Raw genomic sequence first — 19,462 nt, 5'->3', positions numbered from 1 at the left:
GGGTGCGGGAGGGACAGAGGAAGCAGGAACTTGGGGCGCAGCAGGCACGGCGGCGGAAGGAGGGGACCACCATCCGAGAAGCACGGAGGTACAGGTGCGCCAGGGCTGGGAGTATGGTGGTCCCGGAGCATCCTTCGAGCGCCAGCCCTGAGGACCCTGTGCGCGGTGGGCTCCAGGGACAAGGTGCCCTCCGGGTGCCGCAGTGCGGGGCTAGGGCGGCGCCCGGGTGTCGGGGCGGGGGTGGGGGCCCTTAGCGCCTTATCTGGCTCTCTTGCTCTCTTCCTTAAATTCAGCTCCCAGGAAAGATGGATCATGTGAGTGGGACTGAGGGATTTATGGCGCCGGGCTCCCACGGCTGTAAATCACCCTACCCTCCGGGGTATAAATCGCCGGTCCATCCTGGCACGGGGCAGAGGAAACGCTCGCCGCCCCCTGACCCCCAGCGCAGCGTGGGCTCCCGACGCAACCAGGTAAGGTGCCTGGGGCAGGGCGGGGGGTCGTCGGTTCAGGGCAGGCACTGGTGCTGCGAACGCATCCCACGGGGTCCCTTCGCATTCCCGTAAGCGCCGCGTCCCCGTCCCGGCTTTGGTTGACAAGCGCCTCGGTGCCCACGTCTAGGGATGCGGTATGGACAGGCACGCTGTCGAGGCTGACCTGGGGCCCTGCTTGCTCTTGCCCCACAGTGACACCCTCCCCTCTCCGAGCCGCCTCCTGCCGCCCACGGCCATGTCAGAGGAGCCGACCCCTGGCCCCAAGGAGCGGCCGCCGGCGCCGCGCGCTGGCCCCCGCGAGGTGTGGAAGAAGGGTGGCCGCCTGCTGTCGGTGCTCCTGGCCGTGAACGTGCTGCTCCTCGCCTGCACGCTGGTCAGTGGCGGCGCCTTCAACAAGGTGGCCGTGTACGACACCGACGTTTTCGCGCTGCTCACTGCCATGATGCTGCTGGCCGCGCTCTGGATCCTCTTCTACCTGCTGCGCTCCGCACGCTGCCCCGACGCCGTCCCCTACCGCGACGCGCACGCTGGTCCCATCTGGCTCCGAGGTGCCCCAGGCGCGGAGGGGGCGGAGGAGAGATGGCAGGGACTGAGCTCAAGGCCGCAGGTTCCCTTGCGGGTTAAGGGTCCAGCAGTGTAAAAGTGGAGGTTGGGGGCGGGTGAGGCTGCCGACAGGGTGCTGGAGAGCGGGGAGGAAGAAGGACCTGAAGGGGCGGGGATTGGACCAGAGGCTGGAGGCTGTAGGAGGTCGTCGTGGAGAGCCTTGGAGGGGAGCAGCAGCTGAGGGTGCCCATTACCCAATCACAGCCTCATGCTTTGGGCCACCCGTCCATCCTCATCCAGCTTATCAGCCACCTGTCAATGCATCCATGCACCTGCTTCCCCCTTCCCACTGCTTCATCCACCCCACCCCTGCCTTAGCTCCACCTCCCTCCCTGACCCTCCTGCCATGGTCCCCTTCATTCCCAGGTGGGCTGGTGCTGTTTGGGACCTGTACACTCGTCATGGATGTCTTCAAGACCGGCTACTACTCCAGTTTCTTCGAGTGCCAGTCGGCCATCAATATCCTGTACCCCCTTATCCAGGCTGTGTTTGTTATTCTCCAGGTGGGCAGGAGGGTGTCCCTGAGAGCGAGGGGTCAGGAGACCTGAGCAATGAAACTGGGGACAGGGCTGGCGTGGGCACTAGACAACTGTAAACACGGAAGCCGTTTCTATGCAGTAATCCAAATGTGAGCTCCTGCTTAGGGGCCCTGCAGTGCCAGTCCTACTGAAGGTATGCCCAGAGTTAACACCTGGGAGGTGTGAGTGTGACAGCTGGTCTGGCCCCCTTGGGTGCCCACAGACAACATTTGTGTCAGCCCAGGGTTCTGCTGGGATCATGCTGGCTTGGCTTCAGCCACAGAGTCTCTTTTTATTTGTTTATGTATTTATCAATTATTATTTTAGTTTGAAAGGCAGAGATCTTCTACCCATTGGTTCATTCCCCCCAACTACTGCAGCAGCCAGGGCATGGTGGGGCCAAAGCCAGGAGCCTGCAACTCCATTTGGGTCTCACACAGGGATGGAAAAGACCCAGCTACTAGAGCTGCCACCTGCTGCCTCCCAGGGTGTGCATTCGCAGGAGGCTGGGATCAGAAGAGTCAGGACTCAAACCCAGGCACTGCCCTGTGGGACAGGGGCATCCCAAGCTGCATTTTTACAGCAGCAATCCCTGCCTGTCCCTCATGCTCTGTTTTGTTCAGGAAACGGGGCATGTTGCCACTGTGGATTTCTTCTCCTTTTATTTCTTTCTTTTAAGGCAGACTTACGGAGAGATAGAGAGACAAAGATCTTTCATCCACTGGTTCACTCCCCAAATGGCTGCAATGGCCAGAACTGAGCCAATCTGAAGCCAAGAGCCAGGAGCTTCTTCTGGATCTCCCAGGGATGCTGGGTCCCAAGGCTTTGGGCCATCATCTGCTGCTTTCCCAAGCCATAAAGGGAGCTGGATGGGAAGTGGAGCAGCTGGGACATGAATTTGTGCCTATATGGGATCCTGGCACTGAAAGATGGAGGATTAGCAAGTGAGCCATCATGTCAGATCCAACTTTGATTTTTCACATGGGTTCACAGGTGTTTTTAGTTTTTGCTTTTCAATCTGCTGCCTAAATAGCTCTTCAAAAGCTCTTATGTTTGAGCTAAGGCAAAACTGGTCTCATCTGGGACCAGAATGGATCCCAGCCCTGAACTCTGACCACAGTGGCCCCACGGTGGGGACCTCCCCTGCTGCCTGGGGTCTCCACAGTTGAACACACGTGTGACTTTGACACGTAGAGGCCCCAGACTCTTACCTGTTATGGGTTTGGAGACTGCAATGAGAAGACTAACACCCCCATATCCACAAGCTACAGCTCAGCGCTTCCGGGCAGTCAGGTGGATGTGAGGTCCAGCCAGAGGCTGGCCTGGCTCCCAGGGAGAGCAAAGCAGGTGCGCAGAACCGAGCTCGACCCCACTGCCTTCACCATCCAAACCCCACTGCAGCTGGACAGTTTCCAAGGGGACATTTTGCAAACATTTGAAGACAGAGTCCTTATGTTGGGCCATGGTGTGGTAGCCTAGAAGGAGAGAATGCTTCGGGTTTCGTTTTATTAAAACCAACTTGATGAGCGAAGACAGGATCCTGGGGCACAGGGAACATGACACGGGGCACGGGCCTGGACTCGGGCTCCCTGGCGCCCTGCCACCCCGGGGTCATGACTCTCACCCTCTCTTCTGGTACAGACTTACTTCCTCTGGGTCTCTGCCAAGGACTGCATCCATGTGCACCTGGACTTGTCCCGGTGAGAGCCGCAGCCCGGCGTCATCCCAGCATGCCAGGGCCCCCGCTTCCACCCCTGTCCCCACCCAGGGCTCCTTGCTCCTCTCTCCTGTCTCCTGCCAGGACCCCCTGGCCTCACCACTCCCCCCATGCTGTCCCCTAAGAGAAAAGCCGGCAGGCACATCCCCATGACTTTCTCCTGGCCAGGCTATGTGCTTCTTCCAAACTCAGCTTCCGTGTCCACATGGGGAGGGGCCTTCTCTTCCTCTAGCACCATCTCTCAGGGGTGCCGGGCACCACCCCCCCAGAATGAGCCAGGGACTCACAGGGCCCCCTGTCTGCCCCTCTCTCGCACCTCCAGGTTTGGACTCATGTTCACGCTAACCACCAACCTGGCCATCTGGATGGCAGCCGTGGTGGATGAATCTCTACACCAGTCACACTCCTACAGCAACTCGCCCAGCAACACCAGCTACTCCCGCCTGGCCACTGACCGTGAGTGCCTGCCAGCCCTCGGGCTGAGTCGGTCTCCCGTGCCAACCTGAGGACAGGGGTGAAAGCCAGGGCCTCCTCCAGCCCCAGGCTCTGCCTCCGACATCTGGGAATGGGTGGCATGGGGGGGAGGGGCAGGGAGAGGGAGCTCCAGGGTCATCTTCTGACCCTCAAGAGTACAGCCTGGACGCCACCATCCAGCTCTCCATCTCACTTTGCGAGGGAGAGGCCCCAGGGGGTGTGACAGTGGTGGCAATTTCCCCAGCTTTATGGCACAGTTCAACCCCACAACTTCCCTATGAGACAGGTGCTATTCGCATGCCCATTCTGTCACGTGTATGTCTCCAGGGGCCACTATGGGCAGGACTGAAGGGATGCAGTGGTGGCAAGAGGACAGTTCTCTGGCTTGGACCTTTTTTGTCATGGTTGTAATTGAGCAGTGATGTGCTGTGTGCTAGCTGGCTCATAGCAGGTGCTTGGTAGACAGTCTGGAAGGAAGAAATGTGCCAGGCCCAGCACAGTGGGATACAGTGCTGAGTATGGCAGACACGGACTCGGCCCTCATAGAGATGCTGGTCAGGGGAGAGGTGCCTCCCTGCAGGTCCCTGTCTCTCTCCACCCTCAGTGGGACGTGCTGAAGACTCCTCCTGCTCCTGCAGCACGGCAGCCTGCCAGGTCTTCCAGCAGGGATACTTCTACCTGTACCCCTTCAACATTGAGTACAGCCTCTTTGCGTCCACCATGCTCTACGTCATGTGGAAGAACGTGGGTAGGCTGCTGACTGCCCCCCAAGGCCACGGCCATGGCCACAGTCCATCTCGGGTCAGTCTCTTCCGTGAAACCTTTTTTGCTGGCCCCATCCTGGGCTTGCTGCTCTTTGTGGTGGGCCTGGCAGTCTTCATCATCTACGAGGTCCATGTGAGCGAGGAGGGGGGCCGTACTCAGCAGGCCCTGGTCGCCTACTACAGCTTCCATATCGTCTGCCTGGGGCTCATGACCTTGGTCAGCCTGAGCGGCTCCATCATCTACCGTTTCGACCGGCGGGCCATGGACCAACATAAGAACCCCACCCGCACCCTGGATGTGGCGCTGCTGATGGGGGCCGCCATGGGCCAGTATGCCATCTCCTACTACTCCATTGTGGCCGTGGTAGTGGGCACTCCCCGGGACCTGCTGACTGGCCTCAACCTGGCCCACGCCCTGCTCATGATCGCCCAGCACACCTTCCAGAATGTGTTCATCATCGAGAGCCTACACCGGGGACCACCCGGGGCTGAGTCCCCCCAAGCAACCCCCAAGGAGCCCTGCCAAGGCCTCACCTTTGCCAACCTGGATGCCCTCCACACCTTGCCCTCCTGCCCCCCAACACCTAGCCTGGCCATCCCCAGCCCAGCAGGCCCTCCAGAAGCAGCAACCATCATCTCAACCCCCAGGAGCCACTGGAGGCGCCGGTGCCTGAAGGATATTTCTTTGTTCCTCCTGCTCTGCAATGTCATTGTGAGTAGCTGAGGGGGACTGGGGACGGGGAGGAGGAAGAGCAGGCTGAGGACGGCTACTCTGACTTGTCTCTGTCTTACCCAGCTGGCCAGAGAGGGCCAGTGGGCCAACAGCATCTCAGGGCGCACGGAGGGAATGAAATACCACTCTTCCAGCCCCTAGGCAAAGAGCGGAGTTAGAGGGGTCTCAGGACATGCCAGAGTGGGGGCTGGGCAGAGGTGAGAGGGAGCTGGATGCTGATGAGGAAAAGGGGGGCCCTCACCCCCAAGTGGGAGGTGTGACTGCTCCTGGGAACTTGTGACCTGCCTGCTTCTCAGAATAATTGGAGCACCATCAGGAAGTAGCAGAGAGCAGCCTAAGTGTGAGCAATCTGTTGGCACAGAGCAGTGGTGGCCCCGTTGGGAAGGTGGGGGGCAGGCAGGAGGGCAGCTACAGCAGCAGACCCTCCCCTGTGACTCAGCACAGCCACCTGCTAGCAGCAAGAGAATTCACCCCAATCCCTCTCTGCAGGGGACACCCCAAGGCAGAAAGCAGCCCAGTGTAGAGACATTTCTAGCATGGCTTACACCCCAAGATAGAAGTGGCCAGTGTCAAAATGACCCCAGGAAAGAGACACATGCCCATGGGGATCCACAGGTTCCACGCCCCAGATGCGATCAACCCAGGAAGGAAAGTATTCAGAATGAAAGATTACATCCAGGCAGGGGCTTTGTGTTGCTGGTTTTCCTTACACAATCAGCACCATGTATGGTGTCTGCAGAGGGACTCAGCACCTGCAGATCGTGCGCCAATGGGAAACACACCACTACTGAGCGTTCTATGAGGCCAGCCCGTTCAGTTCTTACCTGCAGTAGAAACATGGAGCTTAACAAGGCTCCACCCTAACAGAGCAACAGCCACAGGGTGAGCTCACCCATGAGGAAACCAACAGTCACTGCCGACAGGTGCACTGTGGGTGTAGCTCATCCCACAGGAAAACTCTCTCGTGCAGCCATGGTCCATATGCATACCACTAGAAGCCCTGAGGCTCAAAAAACACACATCATGACTTCGGCCAGCTCTGGCGCCCGGCCTCACCCAGAATGTCCCTGCTCCAGGTCCCTGAGCGGTGTCATCCCTATCTCCATCACCTTCCAGGGCAGAATGAGGCTGGAGGGAAGCTGGGTGTGCCCCCCACAGATATCTGGAGAGGGGCGGGTGGGGGGAGAGAGGAAGCCAAGCTACACACCTCAGCTCACTGCCTCATCCCCCCACCACATCCCCAAGCTGCACCAGGTGAGTGCATAGCCAGAGAGGAAGTAGGATTTTAGATTCCACCTCCTGCCAGATGTGAGCGGGGATCGGCTGGTCCCATTGCCACAACAGCACCCTGTGCACACGGCTCTTCAGCTGCTCCGTCAACCAATTGCACCACACTTTCCCATCATCTGTAGAACTGTCATCCCACACAAGTGGGCTAGTGAAGAGGGCAGGTGGAAGAGGTGACCCCAGGACCCAGCTAGGAGTGAGCAAGCTCACACATCCTGTATTCCTGAGAGCGGGGTCCCCACAGGGTGACATCCAGCCAGGAAGCCAGGATCCCCCCGGTCCTGCAGAGCCTACAGAAATGACCCAGGAGGGCATTCCCAGAGGGGTCTTATGGACACCCCTTCCTTGTCTGCACAGCTCTGGGTCATGCCGGCCTTTGGGGCGCGCCCTCACTTCAGCAACACGGTAGAGGTGGACTTCTACGGCTACTCCCTCTGGGCTGCCATCGTGAACATCTGCCTGCCTTTCGGCATCTTCTACCGCATGCACGCCGTGTCCAGCCTGCTGGAGGTTTACGTGCTGTCCTGAAGCCACGGGCCCAGCCTCAGGGCAAGGCCGCAGGGAGCTCCTGCACCCACTAGGGCCCCTCCAGGAGCAAACCCCAGGCTGGCAGTCCGGGGAACCACACAACCAACCCGCCCCCTGCTGGCCTCAGAGTGGAATTTGCACCAAATTTATTTTTCCAGAATGAGTTTTTAGATCACAATCAAGAGGTGCCCAGCCACCCCAGCGTGACCCCAAGGGCTGAGCGGCGTCTCCCCACAGCTCTCCCTGGAGGGCACTATGATTCATCCCAGTGTGCACCTGCAGCAAGGAACTAATAAATCTGCCATCTAGCCCCTGGCTTCCCTTGCTTGTCTCCCGAGATGGCCGTACAAGAGGGTCTTGGGGGTGGTCAGGGTTGCAACATCCCTGGGGATTCGCAGTGCTTGAGCCAAGTCCAAGTTATAGGATAGCTAACAAGGGTGTAGCTGGGAGAAGCGGAGAGTTCTCACCTGCCACCTTCCAGTTCTCTCTCTCCAGCTGATACACACATGTAATCCTGTTGTATTCCATGATCCAAAAAAGGCTGGAAGGACCAGCCTGGTCTATGTCTACATTCGACCAAGAAGGAGACAGAAGCCCAGATAGGCAACTTGACTTGCCCCAAGGGTCACAAAGCTTCAGAACGGCAGCATGCTTCTACCACGACTAACACTTTCCCAGCAGCGGAGCCACTTCCCCCTTCAAATAAAAGATCACAAAACCCATGCTTGTGACACACACACACACACACACACACACACGGCGGCTGGAGTAGAACAGCAAGTGGAGTAGAACAGAACTCCACTGCCTGGGCCTCCCCTTAATACATACACCCAGCACAGCCTCTTCAGGACCCACAAGAGGTACAGAGATGGGGGTATAGGAGGGAGGCCTCACAGAAGGTCAGGGGGCGGGAGAAGGTTGGAAAGGAGGCCAACCTGGGCACGGGCTGGGAGAGAGGGAGGGCCCGGTGGCCACGGCGGTACGAGCAGATGGCATTTGGGGGCCAGCTGGCAACAGTCGTTCCTGGAGCACAGGGAACTTCCAAGGAAATCCTGGCTGGACCTTGTCCCCAAGTTCTCATTGGCTCTAAGAGAGAGAAGTCCTTGCAGGTTGTCATACCCCTGAGGGGCGCCAGGTAGAGGACAGGAATACAGTGTGTCACCCCCAGCTGGGCCCCCTGAGCAAAGTGCGACCTGGACCTGGACCCCAGCAGGCTCTTGACCAAGCCAGGGTGAGGGCTGGCTGGACTGCAAGGCTAGGCTGCCTGCTGGGCCCGCCTCCAGTCCCGCCTGCACACTCCCTGGGCAGCTCCTCCATTGGCTGCACCTTCTGGGCCCGGGCCCTGGCCCTGTAATTAACGAGGGATTAATAAGATTCCCAAAGTCAACAGAAAAATCGATGGGCCACGGAGCCTAGCGGCAGCTGAGCACCCACACACAAGGGGAGGAGGGCACCAGGGGCATCGGTCAGCCTGGGTGGCTGCGCCTCAGCTGGACGAATGGTCAAGCCAACGGTGATGACTGCCCAGGACTCAGGTAAGGTTCCCGGCGCCCTCGGGCCGCTGGTCCTGCCTTTTTGGTAACTGCAGACTCAGAATGGGAGCCCTGGGGCCACCAGGCAGAGGGCAGCGCCTTGCGACCCCAGTTGGGTCCTGTACACTCCCCAACCCACCCAGCCCCATCCACCTCCTCTTCCACCTGCCCGCAGAGGTTTAACGAGGGCCGCCCCACCCCAGCCGGGTCCACAAAGCCGGGAAGGAGTCAGGAGAGGCTTGGAAGATGACGGCTGCTTCAAGGGGTGTGGGGCAGGGGCTGCCTGAACGCCCGGGGCCAGGCTATACAGTCCAGCAGCCGCTCAGATGCCTCCGCGGGAAACCCCGAAGGCGCCGGGCAGCGCTGAGCAGCCCGCTCGGAGCTGGTCCTGCACCCCCAGCCCTTCGCCCTGCCCCGACAGCTCAGCTCCGCTGTTTTCATCACCCGCCTAGAGCCCACAAACCAGTTTGGCGCCTGGGCCCTCCCTAGGCGTGGCATCCCGCCGTGGGGCGTGCCAGGGGGCGGCAGACTCCTGTGCGTCAGTTCCGCCCTAATTCATTTCCTGTGACCCCTCCCTCGCCCTAATTCATTTCCTGTGACCCCTTCACGCCCACCATCGCGTCCTGTGCCATCACAAAGCCAATGTGACTTTCGATGCCCTACCACGAAGGAGGGTTGGAGCCCAGGGTGGGAGTCTGATAGTGAGTGGGACCCCTGCCCCCTGCCCCGAGGGAGAGGGCCAGGAATTTTGTACCTCTAGGATGAACCCATTTGGCCTGAAGTCTGAGCAAAAACAACCGCTGACCAATCCCCTCCCCCGCCCAAATAAAACCCAGCCCTCACCCTGTGGGTGTTTCCAGGCCCTGGAAAGAACTGGAGGGAAACGCCCAGAGGGCCAACTAGCTAAGGGAGCTTATCGAATCATGTAGTTCTGCCAAATAGGTATCATACATTCCTTCTTTTATTCATTCCCAAGATTAGTAGTGGTAGTAGTAGCTCTGTTAGGCACCAAGTCCTTAGTTGTGGGTCCATTTCACAGGTGAGAACACTGAGGCAACTGAGGTCTACAGAAGTAGAAAGTGACTGGATCTGAGCCCTTAACCATTAGGCTGTCCTGCCTGGGAGCATGGGCTGGGCAGGTACTGGGAAAGGCAAGGAGGAGTGGTGATGGATGGCAGAGAGGAGTGGGGGGTGTCCCTGGGGCCTCTGCCTTGCTCAACCCAGGCAGGGGGGCTGGAAGGAAATGATGGGGGATGGCCAGGGGATGGAAAGTGTTAAACGGGAAGAATCTCTGTCCACAGTTCTGGTGCTGAAACTGCCATGGCCGGAGTCAATGGGTGTCCCTGGGGGTAACATCCATGGTAGCTTTGAGGGGAACCGAGGTCAGCTTAGTGCAGTCTCTGTCCTGGAGGAGGTGCTGGCCCTGAGGGGAACTGAGCACACCCCTTCTCAGCAGAGGGGAGTAGCCCCAGCAAAGTGGCCGCCAGCAGGCTGGGCAGGGAGAGTGGGAAGGCTGCGGAAGGCCGTTGGTGGGGGACTGGGGTGATAACTGGCTCCAGGCACCAGCTGGGGTCAGGAGCCCACAGGAGGACCCAGGAGCCTTCTGCCTGGGTCTGGGGCAGGCAGTGGGAGGCAGGTTCCTGGCGCAAGGCCGGGAGCTGGCAGGGAGTGAGCGGGTGGGGATGTACTAGAAGAGAAAAACTTGCAGTCTTGAAAAGAGACCAACACGCTGTCACTCCATTTGCCCCAGAGGAGAACACAAGGACATCGTGCCGGTGCACAGGGGCCTATGGGGCCTGCAGAGGTGGGATTTCAGAGTCCAGTGTGGCTGCAGGGAGAGGCGGTCTTAAGTCCCTGGAGCTCAGGGTCTAAACGGGGAATCAGAGGGCCCAGCACAATGTCTCAGTGGCTAAATCCTCGCCTTGCATGTGCCAGGATCCCATATGGGCATCAGTGCATGTGCCAGCTATTGTACTTCCTATCCAGCTTGCTGCTTGTGGCCTGGGAAAGCAATTGAGGATGGTTCAAAGCCTTGGGACCCTGCACTCACGTGGGAAACTGGGAGGGGACTCCTGGCTCCTGGCTTTGGATTGGCTCAGCTATGGCCATTGCAGACACTTGGGGAGTGAACCAGGGAACAGAAGATATTTGTCTCTCTTTCTTTCTGTAAATCTGCCTTTCCAATAAAAATAAGTACATTTAAAAAAAAAATTAAGCAAGAAAAAAACCAGGGAGCCAGAGTGAGGCACAACTGGCTACAATGGAACCCATGGCGTGGGGTTGCCAGCAAGTGAATAGGGTGCAGGGAGAGGGTTAGGAGGTACCTTGCTTTGGGGGGTTCAGAGGGAAAGACAGAGGAGACAGGTTCCCTGCTGCAAGTCCCGAGGAGCACCTGGAGCCGGCCAGGAGGCAGGAGGGGCAGAGGGTGGGGCTGAGTCAAAAGTGAGATGGGACAGTTCCTGAATAGGGGGTTGCAGGAGTGCCCGGCTGACCACTCTGGGGAGGGGCAGTGCAGAGCCACTCCACAACTCTCCCCCTAAACGTTCATGTACTTGCAAATGAAGTATACTTACATGATTAATACCTTTTTTAAAGATTTATTTTATTTTTACTACAAAGTCAAATATACAGAGAGGAGGAGAGACAGAGAGGAAGATCTTCCGTCTGATGATTCACTCCCCAAGTGAGAGCAACGGCCAGTGCTGCGCCGATCTGGAGCCAGGAGCCAGGAACCTCCTCCAGGTCTCCCACACGAGTGCAGGATCCCAAAGCATTGGGCCATCCTCGACTGCTTTCCCAGGCCACCAGCAGGGAGCTGGATGGGAAGTGGAGCTGCTGGGATTAGAACTGGCGCCCATATGGGATCCCAGGGCATTCAAGGTGAGGACTTTAGTCGCTAGGCCATGCCACTGGGCCCTACGTTACCTTTTCAAATGACATATTTATTTGTTTGAAAAGAGTTACAAAAAGACACACAGAGACAGAAAGGTCTTGTATATGCTGGCTCACTCCCCAATGGCTGCAATAGCCAGAGCTGGGCGAGTTCTAAGCCAGGAGCCAGGAGCTTCTTCCCAGTCTCACATGTGGGTGCAAGGGCTTTCACAGGCACATTAGCAGGGAGCTGGGTGGGAAATGGAGCCGCCAGGGCTCAAACTGGCACCCATATGGGATGCTGAGGCACCAACCTGGTAATACGCTAATCAAACACACACACTATAAAAGTCAAACCAACAAAAAGTGTTGCATTCCCCATCACAGCACGGACTTGCTGCCCAGGAGACACTGCTGGTGTGAACCTGCTGAAAACTGGCTGGGCCTTTTAGAAGACACCTTATATCCGCATGTAGTACCGTAACCCCCAGGCTAACCTAGCAGCCAACCCAGTACTCTTTATTCATTTCCATCCAGTCCCTGCTGCTGAGCCTCCTCCCACACCACTTCCAGACACCTGGGAGACTGGAGTGGACCAAGAGAACCAGCTGGACACGCAGGCCGAGGAGCCCGGGGCAGCCAGCCCCTCCCAGCAGAAGTCCTGGCTGGTGCTGTACTTGTCCCTGTTACTGCGGCGGGACCAGCTGGCCCAGAAGGCTGGGCAGCTCTTCTCGGGGCTCCTGGCCGTCAACGTGATATTCCTGGGTGGGGCCTTCATCGGCAGCATGATTTTCAACAGCGTGGCCATCACACTGGGTGACGTGTGGATCCTGCTGGCCGTGCTCAAGGGCCTGTCGCTGCTCTGGCTGTTCTATTACCTCCTGGGCACCACCCGCCGGCCGCACGCTGTGCTCTACCGGGACCCTCACGCCGGGCCCATCTGGGTACGGGGTGAGTGTTGGGGGCTGGGGAGCAAGAACAGGGGCAGGGAAGCTGGGAAGGCGCCAACATCTGCCCACTCCCACCAGGCTCGCTGGTGCTGTTTGGCAGCTGCACTGTCTGCCTCAACATCTTCCGTGTGGGCTACGACGTGAGCCACGGCCACTGCAGGTCGCAGGTGGAGGTCGTCTTCCCTGTCATCGAGATCATCTTCATGGGCGTGCAGGTGATAGGCCTCTCCTGTCCCCGGGCCACCCGTGTGGCCAGCACACATCCTCCCCCAACTAAGCTGCCAAAACAGCAGCTGCAGCGAATCCCCCACATGGCCCAGGGCATAAGCACCTTCCCCTGCGTGCCCGTAACCATATGGCCTGTGGTGCCAGCAGCCACTCTTGCTCACTCACTCCCAAAAACATCTGCCAGGCCCCTTGTACTCTTGGAAGATACATGTTACAAAGAAATAAGTGGCTCTTAATCCTTTCTCATGCAAATAAGCTGAAACACCCTGGCACTTGCACAGGCCACAGCTGCGCAGTTCTCCCAGGAACAGCAGCAGTGAAAGCAGGTCAAATCGCTCATGAGTTTCAGCTCTGCACCAGGTGCCTGATTTACATCATCTTCTTCATTCCCCCAACAAGTAGGCGTACCCTTGCGTCCCAGGGGAGTGGGCATGTGGTCCTTCTCCAGAGCCCAGACCCGTGGAGCAGGGGAATGTGAGGACCAAGCCTGCGTTCCTGGCTGTGCCATCCATAGTACGTGCCCACGTGCTGCATGGCGCACATCCCGTTCCCAGCACCCACCTGCCCCCACCTCAAGGCGCCGTCTCTTTCAGACCTGGGTGCTCTTGAAACACTGCAAGGACTGTGTGCAGGTGCAGACCAACTTCACCAGGTGAGCTGTCCCCTCGGAACCCCTGCCCCTGTTGCCCACAAGCTCCCTGGCAGGGTGGGCATGGGGCTGTGAGGGAGGCGGAGATGTGGAACCTGACTTTGGGAGTGAGTGGAGTTGGGGGAGCAGGAGCCCAGGGGAGTCTGGTGAGGGGCGAGCAGCTGGAGCCCCCCCCCCCAGCTGGTGTGTGAGCTGAGTGTGGCCCTGCCTCCAGGTGTGGGCTCATGCTGACCCTGGCCACAAACTTGCTGCTGTGGGTTCTGGCTGTGACCAACGACTCCATGCACCGTGAGATCGAGGCTGAGCTCAACGCCCTCACAGAGGAGTTCTCAGGTACAGACAGGAGACTGCACCCCTTTCCCCAAACACACATATACACGCATACATATACCACACACGTGTATACACACATACCACAACACGTATATACATATGTGGACAGACACGTGCCTATACACATGTGCATACAGAGACACACAACCACAAGAACATGCACATGTATGTAGATACACAGAGACACACACATACACACAAGATACTCCCTGGAACAGGCGAGGTTCAGGGGCATACAGTTGAGAGCCTGATGCAGAAACTGATTGGCAGGTGGTCCCCAGCGCAACCAGGTGCTAGTGTCCGTACTGACCCTGACGCTGGCCCAGCCAGCTCCTGGGCGCCCTTCAGATGTGCATCTGTGGTGTTTGCATCGGACTTGTAAAAGCTGAAAAGCCTTCAGGAACTTACCACAAAGTTTTCTCAGTGAAACTTTAGGTGCCTAGACAGAGAGGTGGGGCAGGTTTTTTGGGGAGAACAGGTTCCCCACATTGTCCCATGCTTCACCACCCCCACAAACAGTCTCCCTACCCCCTTAGAGGCCACATTTTGTAGATGCACGTGGGAATCTTGCATCTGTGGGACTCAGCCACACCTGTGCGTCTACCCACCCACCCCAGGGTAGAGGCGCCATCCGACCTGCGGCAGCCAGACCCTCCCAGCCCAGCCACTCACACACCCATGACATAAATCATGGAGTGCCTGGCCATCACACATATTCTGTGCTCTGTTGACGTTTTCAAAAAAGCTGTGCTGAGAAGTTTTGGCAAGTGATTTTTCTTTAAACTTGAGAATCAGAGAGAGCCTGCCCTCAAATGCCTGCGATGACAGAGCCGAGGCTGACAGGGAGCTGGGAGTTCAATCCAGGTCTCCCACATGAGTGGAAGGAACCCAGGCACGTGGGCCGTCCCCTGCTGCCTCCCAGGGTGTGCTCGAATACAAAGCTGGGGTCAGAAGCCAGAGCTGGGCATGGGAGCAGTGCCCTGATGGGGGAGTGGGCATCTCAGCCACCAGACTAATCAGTCACCTCGTGATGCAATCTTAAATTTTTTTTTTCAATTGAAAAGGCAGTTACAATAGAGAGAGAGAGAGAGCTCTTCTATCTGTTGATTCACTCTTCAAATGGTTATAACTGTCAGACCTGGGCCAGTCTGAAGCCAGGAGCCAGGAACCTCTTCTGGGTCTCCCATGTGAGTGCCCAAGCACTTGGGCCATCCTCTGCTGCTTTCCCAGGCCACAGGCAGGGAGCTGGGTGGGAAGTGGAGCTGCCGGGATCAGAACCGGCGCCCACATGAGGTCTCAGTGCGTGCAAGGTAAAGATTTAACCACTAGGCTACCACTCCAGGCCCATGATGGAAACATCTAATGATTTAAATATATATATATTATTTTTATATATATCGGGACAGCACTGTGGCATAGTAGGCTTAGCCTCTGTCTGTGGCATCAGCATCCTCTGTGGGTGCCAGTTTGTGTCCTGGCTGCTCCACTTCCCACCCAGCTCCCTGCCTGTGGCCTGGGAAAGCAGCAGAGGATGGCCCAAGTGTTTGAGTACTCACATGGCAGATCCAAAGGAAGTTCCTGGTTCCTGGCTTTGGACTGGACCAGCTCCGGGTGTTATGGCCATTTGGAGAATGAATCAGTGGATACAAGATCTCTTTCTGCCTCTCTTTATTTCTCTGTTATAACTCTGCCTTTCAAATTAAAAAAAAAAAAACTTTTAACAAAATCAAATACACAGATGAATAGAAGAGAATGTACCTATCCTGTGGATGCCGTAATTAACATTTACTATATTTTAATGTTTTGCTGAAGTCTTTAAATCACAGAGGTGAAGGCATTTTGTCTCGAAACATTTTGGTAGATATCTGCACAGGTAAGAACCCTGGAGCCTGTGCAGTGGGAGAGGCTGCTGCAGAGACGGCCACGCCCCGCGTCCTGTTACTGCACGCAGGCGGCTATGGGTGGTGACTGGCTTCCCATCACCCCTGTGGGGACCCAGACAGAGCTGCCCCTGGCTTCAGCCTGGCCTGGCCCTGGCTCTTGTGAACATGTGGGCAGTGAACCAGCAGGTGCAAGGTTTCCCTCTCTCTGATTCTCCCTGTGTCACTCTGCCTCTCAAATAAATAGAAGTCATTTTTCAAAAGTGTCTTTCTTTACATTACCACAAAGTTGTATAATTGCTAACAAAATCCCCAGGCTTCTCTCTCCACCTCCCTCCTGCTTTGTCCAGCGTGCTGCGACACATCTCATGGTTGGCTCACATGTGCATCCGGTAACATCTCTCATGTCCTTTTTCCTAACGACACCAAGACACGTCCTTTACAGGGACTTTCACCTTGTCCTCCTCTTACCCACTTCCCTAGAACTTGGAAGCACTGGGTTTGGGTCAGACCTGGTGGTACCGGCACTTCCCAAGCGACACGGAGTGCTTCACAGGGGGCCTGGTCTGAGGCGCTGCCATCTGGTGACTGCCCAGGCTTCAGGTCTGGGGCCAGATTCCCTGTCCCATTTTGCCCTGATGACCACAAGCAATTGGTGGAGGGAATAGTTGGCATCAGGGACATAATAAGCTGGGCACCCAAGGAATAAAAAAAAAAAAGATATATTTCTTTCTTTCAAAGGCAGAGTTTAAAACAGAAACAGATCTTCCATTCATTGGTTCATTCCCCAAATGCCCCAACAGCTGGGGCTGGGCCGGGCTGAAGCCACAAGCCAGGAACTCCATCCTTGTCTCCCAAGTGGGTGCAGGGGCCCATGTCCTTGGGCCATCTTCCACTGCTTTCCCAAGTACATTAGCAGGGAGTTGGATCAGAAGCGGAGCCCCAGGACTGAACTGGTGCTCACACTGGATTCCGGCATCCCAGGTGGCAGCCTAACCCGCTGCACCCCAACATAGGCCCACCCCCGCAACAACTCCTTGAGTCTTTTGGTGAAGGAATGACTTGGTCTGAGTTCCAGTATCTGTGTCTAGGCCCCAGTTGCCAAGCCTCCAGCCCCGGGCATGTCCCAGGAGGGCTCTGGAAGTGACCGGGGCAGCTGGTGTGCATCCTCAGAGCTGGGCCCACCTGCATGCTTGTCCCCTCCTACCCTGCTTCCCCCTCTCCCACCGCAGGCAACAACAGTGCCTGTCTGTGCATCAACGCCACGGTGTGCAAGGTCTTCCAGAAGGGCTACCTGATGCTCTACCCCTTCAGCACCGAGTACTGCCTTATCTGCTGCGCCGTGCTCTTCGTCATGTGGAAGAATGTAGGCCGCACCCTGGCACCCCATGCCAGCGGCCACCCTGGTGCCCCACCCTTCCGCCTGCACGGGGTCATCTTCGGGCCGCTGCTGGGCCTGGTCACACTGGTGGCCGGAGTGAGCATCTTTGTGCTCTTCCAGATCGAGGCCAATGGCCCCAACATCGGCCGCCGCTACTTCACCCTATACTATGCCTACTATGTGGCCGTGCTGCCCGCCATGAGCCTGGCGTGCCTGGTGGGCACAGCCGTCCACGGGCTGGAGGAGCGGGAGCTGGACACACTCAAGAACCCCACGCGGAGCCTGGACGTGGTGCTGCTGATGGGTGCTGCGCTGGGCCAAATGGGCATCTCCTACTTTTCCATCGTGGCCATTGTGGCCACAGACCCACATGAGCTGCTCAACCGCCTCATCCTGGCCTACTCACTGCTGCTGATCCTGCAACACATCACCCAGAACCTCTTCATCATCGAGGGCTTGCACCGGCGCCCACTCTGGGAGGCGGTCCCCCAGGCTCTGGCGGGGAAGCTCCCGGAGGCTCCCCGGAGGGGGTCCCTGCTGGAGCTGGGCCAGGACCTGCAGCGGGCCTCGCTGGCCTACATCCACTCCTACAGCCACCTCAACTGGAAGCGGCGTATGCTCAAAGAGATCTCCCTCTTCCTTATTCTCTGCAACATCACGGTGAGTGGGCTGGACAGGTGCGCCTGGAAGGGCTCGTCCAGGAAGGAGTGGACCAAGGTTACATGTTCGAGAACATGTGCTCCCAGCTCCCTGCCAGCTGCCTGGTGGGGCCGGGATAGCACACAGAGCCAAGGACCGCTTCCAAGCAAATCTAAGGTCTGTGCCTTCCCAGAGCTGATATGCTTCTCCAGCTGGGCACAACCCACGGAGATGGTGAGGGAATTCCCACTAAGGTTCTCTTCGACTGATTTCATCCAAAAGATCAGTGAGCGTGCCCTAAAGGGAGATGTTGACAATGATGGCCTGGATGCTGGTGGCTGCCAAGCCCTGGACCCAGCTCTCCATGCATTGTCTCTCTATCCCCCAAACCACCTCAGTGACCCAATGCAGTGGTCACTGGTGCTGTTGTCGGGGGGATGGCTGGGGAAGCCTTGGCTGTACGATCTGCCCCACATCTCCTAGCATGCACATGGCAGTGCCTGAGGGTGTGTTAGACCCCTCATCCCTAGCACGCATGCCGATAACAAGGCCCAGGTGAGAATACCTGCCCCCACATTGTCTAGCCGGAGAATAAGCTACAAATGAGCCCCAGAAGCCTTAGGAAAGCATGAGGTTTGGTGTGGTGGACCTGTAGGCGTTGGCCACGGCCCTGAATGAACAGACGAGTGCAGGCCAGCTTGCCAAAGCACTTTGCATGCTGGGAACACCTACTATGTATCATGGCTGGCAAGGAGGTGTCTCATGAGTTGTCTGCAGGTCAGGCTGGCCCCAGGCAAACTCAGGAGAAGACCTATGGTGGGGGTGGGCAGAGGAGCATGATGGGTGGGGGTGGCGCAGGGGAAATTGCAGGTCCAGGACCTGGGCGACTCCTTCCCTGCCCCTGCCCTGCTCACTGTACACTCTCCCCACAGCTGTGGATGATGCCAGCGTTCGGCATGCACCCCGAGTTCGAGAACGGCCTGGAAAGAGATTTCTACGGCTACCGCACATGGTTCACCATTGTCAACTTTGGCCTCCCCCTGGGGGTCTTCTACCGCATGCACTCGGTTGGGGGGCTGGTGGAGGTCTACTTGGGGGCCTGAGAGTGTGGAACCCAGAGACACTGAGGTGCGGGAGCAGACAGCGGTGCAGGAGGCCTCATTCCAAGGGGTGCAGAAGCCAGCCCCAGGGTAGGGCAGCGCGGGGCAAGGCGGGGGGGGGGTCCCAGTGCCTCCTGCTCCCCGGAGGGTTGGGCACTGCCTGTGTGGATGCTGGATCTGATGCCCACGTGCAGCCTTGGCCCTGTCTTAACCACCACAATCTGGACAGCCAAGGGAATACCCTAGGATCCCAGCAGAGACCCCCACCACACACACACACACACACACACACACACACACACAGAGCTACTCTTAGGAGGGCAGAAGTCAATGCCTGAATCTGAGGGGCTTGGAGAGCGAGTCCCCTCCCTGCTAGCTACACCCTGGGATCTGCCTCTAAGCCCGTCCCCCCTCCCAGCTCCAGCTCCCAGCTCTGAGCTGCGCTGGGCAGGCAGCCCTCCTCCCAGCCCCACCCTGCCTTCCCCACACCTGTCTCCTAATGAGCTCATTAATTAGCTGCCAGGCAGGGTTCAACAGCTCTCCCTGGCTGCCATAAACCCTGTTTGTTTGATCGATTACTCTGAGTCTTCCTGGTGTTTGTTCCCAGGGACAGAGCTGCCACTCTGGGCTCAGTGGGAAGGGACAGTTCCCCTGGGCTGGATCCACCACACCCTGTCCTGCCCTTGCCTGATCCAGGGGAGGAGGTGGGAAAGATGAGGCTTGGCCTTCCCACCCCACCCCTGCTGGTTCACTCTCCCTAGGTGCATGTGCCTCTGGCTGGCCC

The 19,462-nt window shown here is 57.8% G+C and overlaps 2 protein-coding genes across 3 annotated transcripts; both read left to right on the top strand.

Annotated features, from left to right (window-relative positions):
- The first annotated feature begins 647 nt into the window (after nucleotides 1-647).
- On the top strand, nucleotides 648-7,257 carry OTOP2 (otopetrin 2). Of its 2 annotated transcripts, none has more exons than XM_058675795.1 (6): nucleotides 648-1,039; nucleotides 1,461-1,597; nucleotides 3,254-3,312; nucleotides 3,652-3,785; nucleotides 4,384-5,279; nucleotides 6,945-7,257. In XM_058675795.1, exons 1-6 carry the CDS (start codon nucleotides 727-729, stop codon nucleotides 7,113-7,115), a joined length of 1,710 nt encoding a protein of 569 aa, XP_058531778.1. In that variant the 5' UTR covers nucleotides 648-726; the 3' UTR covers nucleotides 7,116-7,257. The 2 variants fall into 2 exon arrangements, with proteins under 2 accessions (XP_058531778.1, XP_004592988.2); XM_004592931.3 differs by having other exon boundaries at nucleotides 3,652-3,812; nucleotides 4,423-5,279.
- Nucleotides 7,258-8,631: 1,374 nt separating this feature from the next.
- On the top strand, nucleotides 8,632-18,681 carry OTOP3 (otopetrin 3). The gene is made up of 7 exons (XM_004593061.2): nucleotides 8,632-8,650; nucleotides 12,092-12,469; nucleotides 12,547-12,683; nucleotides 13,290-13,348; nucleotides 13,560-13,678; nucleotides 16,791-17,599; nucleotides 18,511-18,681. The coding sequence occupies exons 1-7, from the start codon at nucleotides 8,632-8,634 to the stop codon at nucleotides 18,679-18,681; spliced, it is 1,692 nt and encodes a 563-aa protein (XP_004593118.2).
- The last annotated feature ends 781 nt before the right edge of the window (nucleotides 18,682-19,462 follow it).

This window comes from Ochotona princeps, chromosome 17 (genome assembly GCF_030435755.1).
Source record: "Ochotona princeps isolate mOchPri1 chromosome 17, mOchPri1.hap1, whole genome shotgun sequence".
Taxonomy (NCBI): Eukaryota; Metazoa; Chordata; class Mammalia; order Lagomorpha; family Ochotonidae; genus Ochotona; species Ochotona princeps.
The sequence above is the reverse complement of the archived record's forward strand: the minus strand, read 5'-3'. Positions and strand labels throughout refer to the sequence as shown.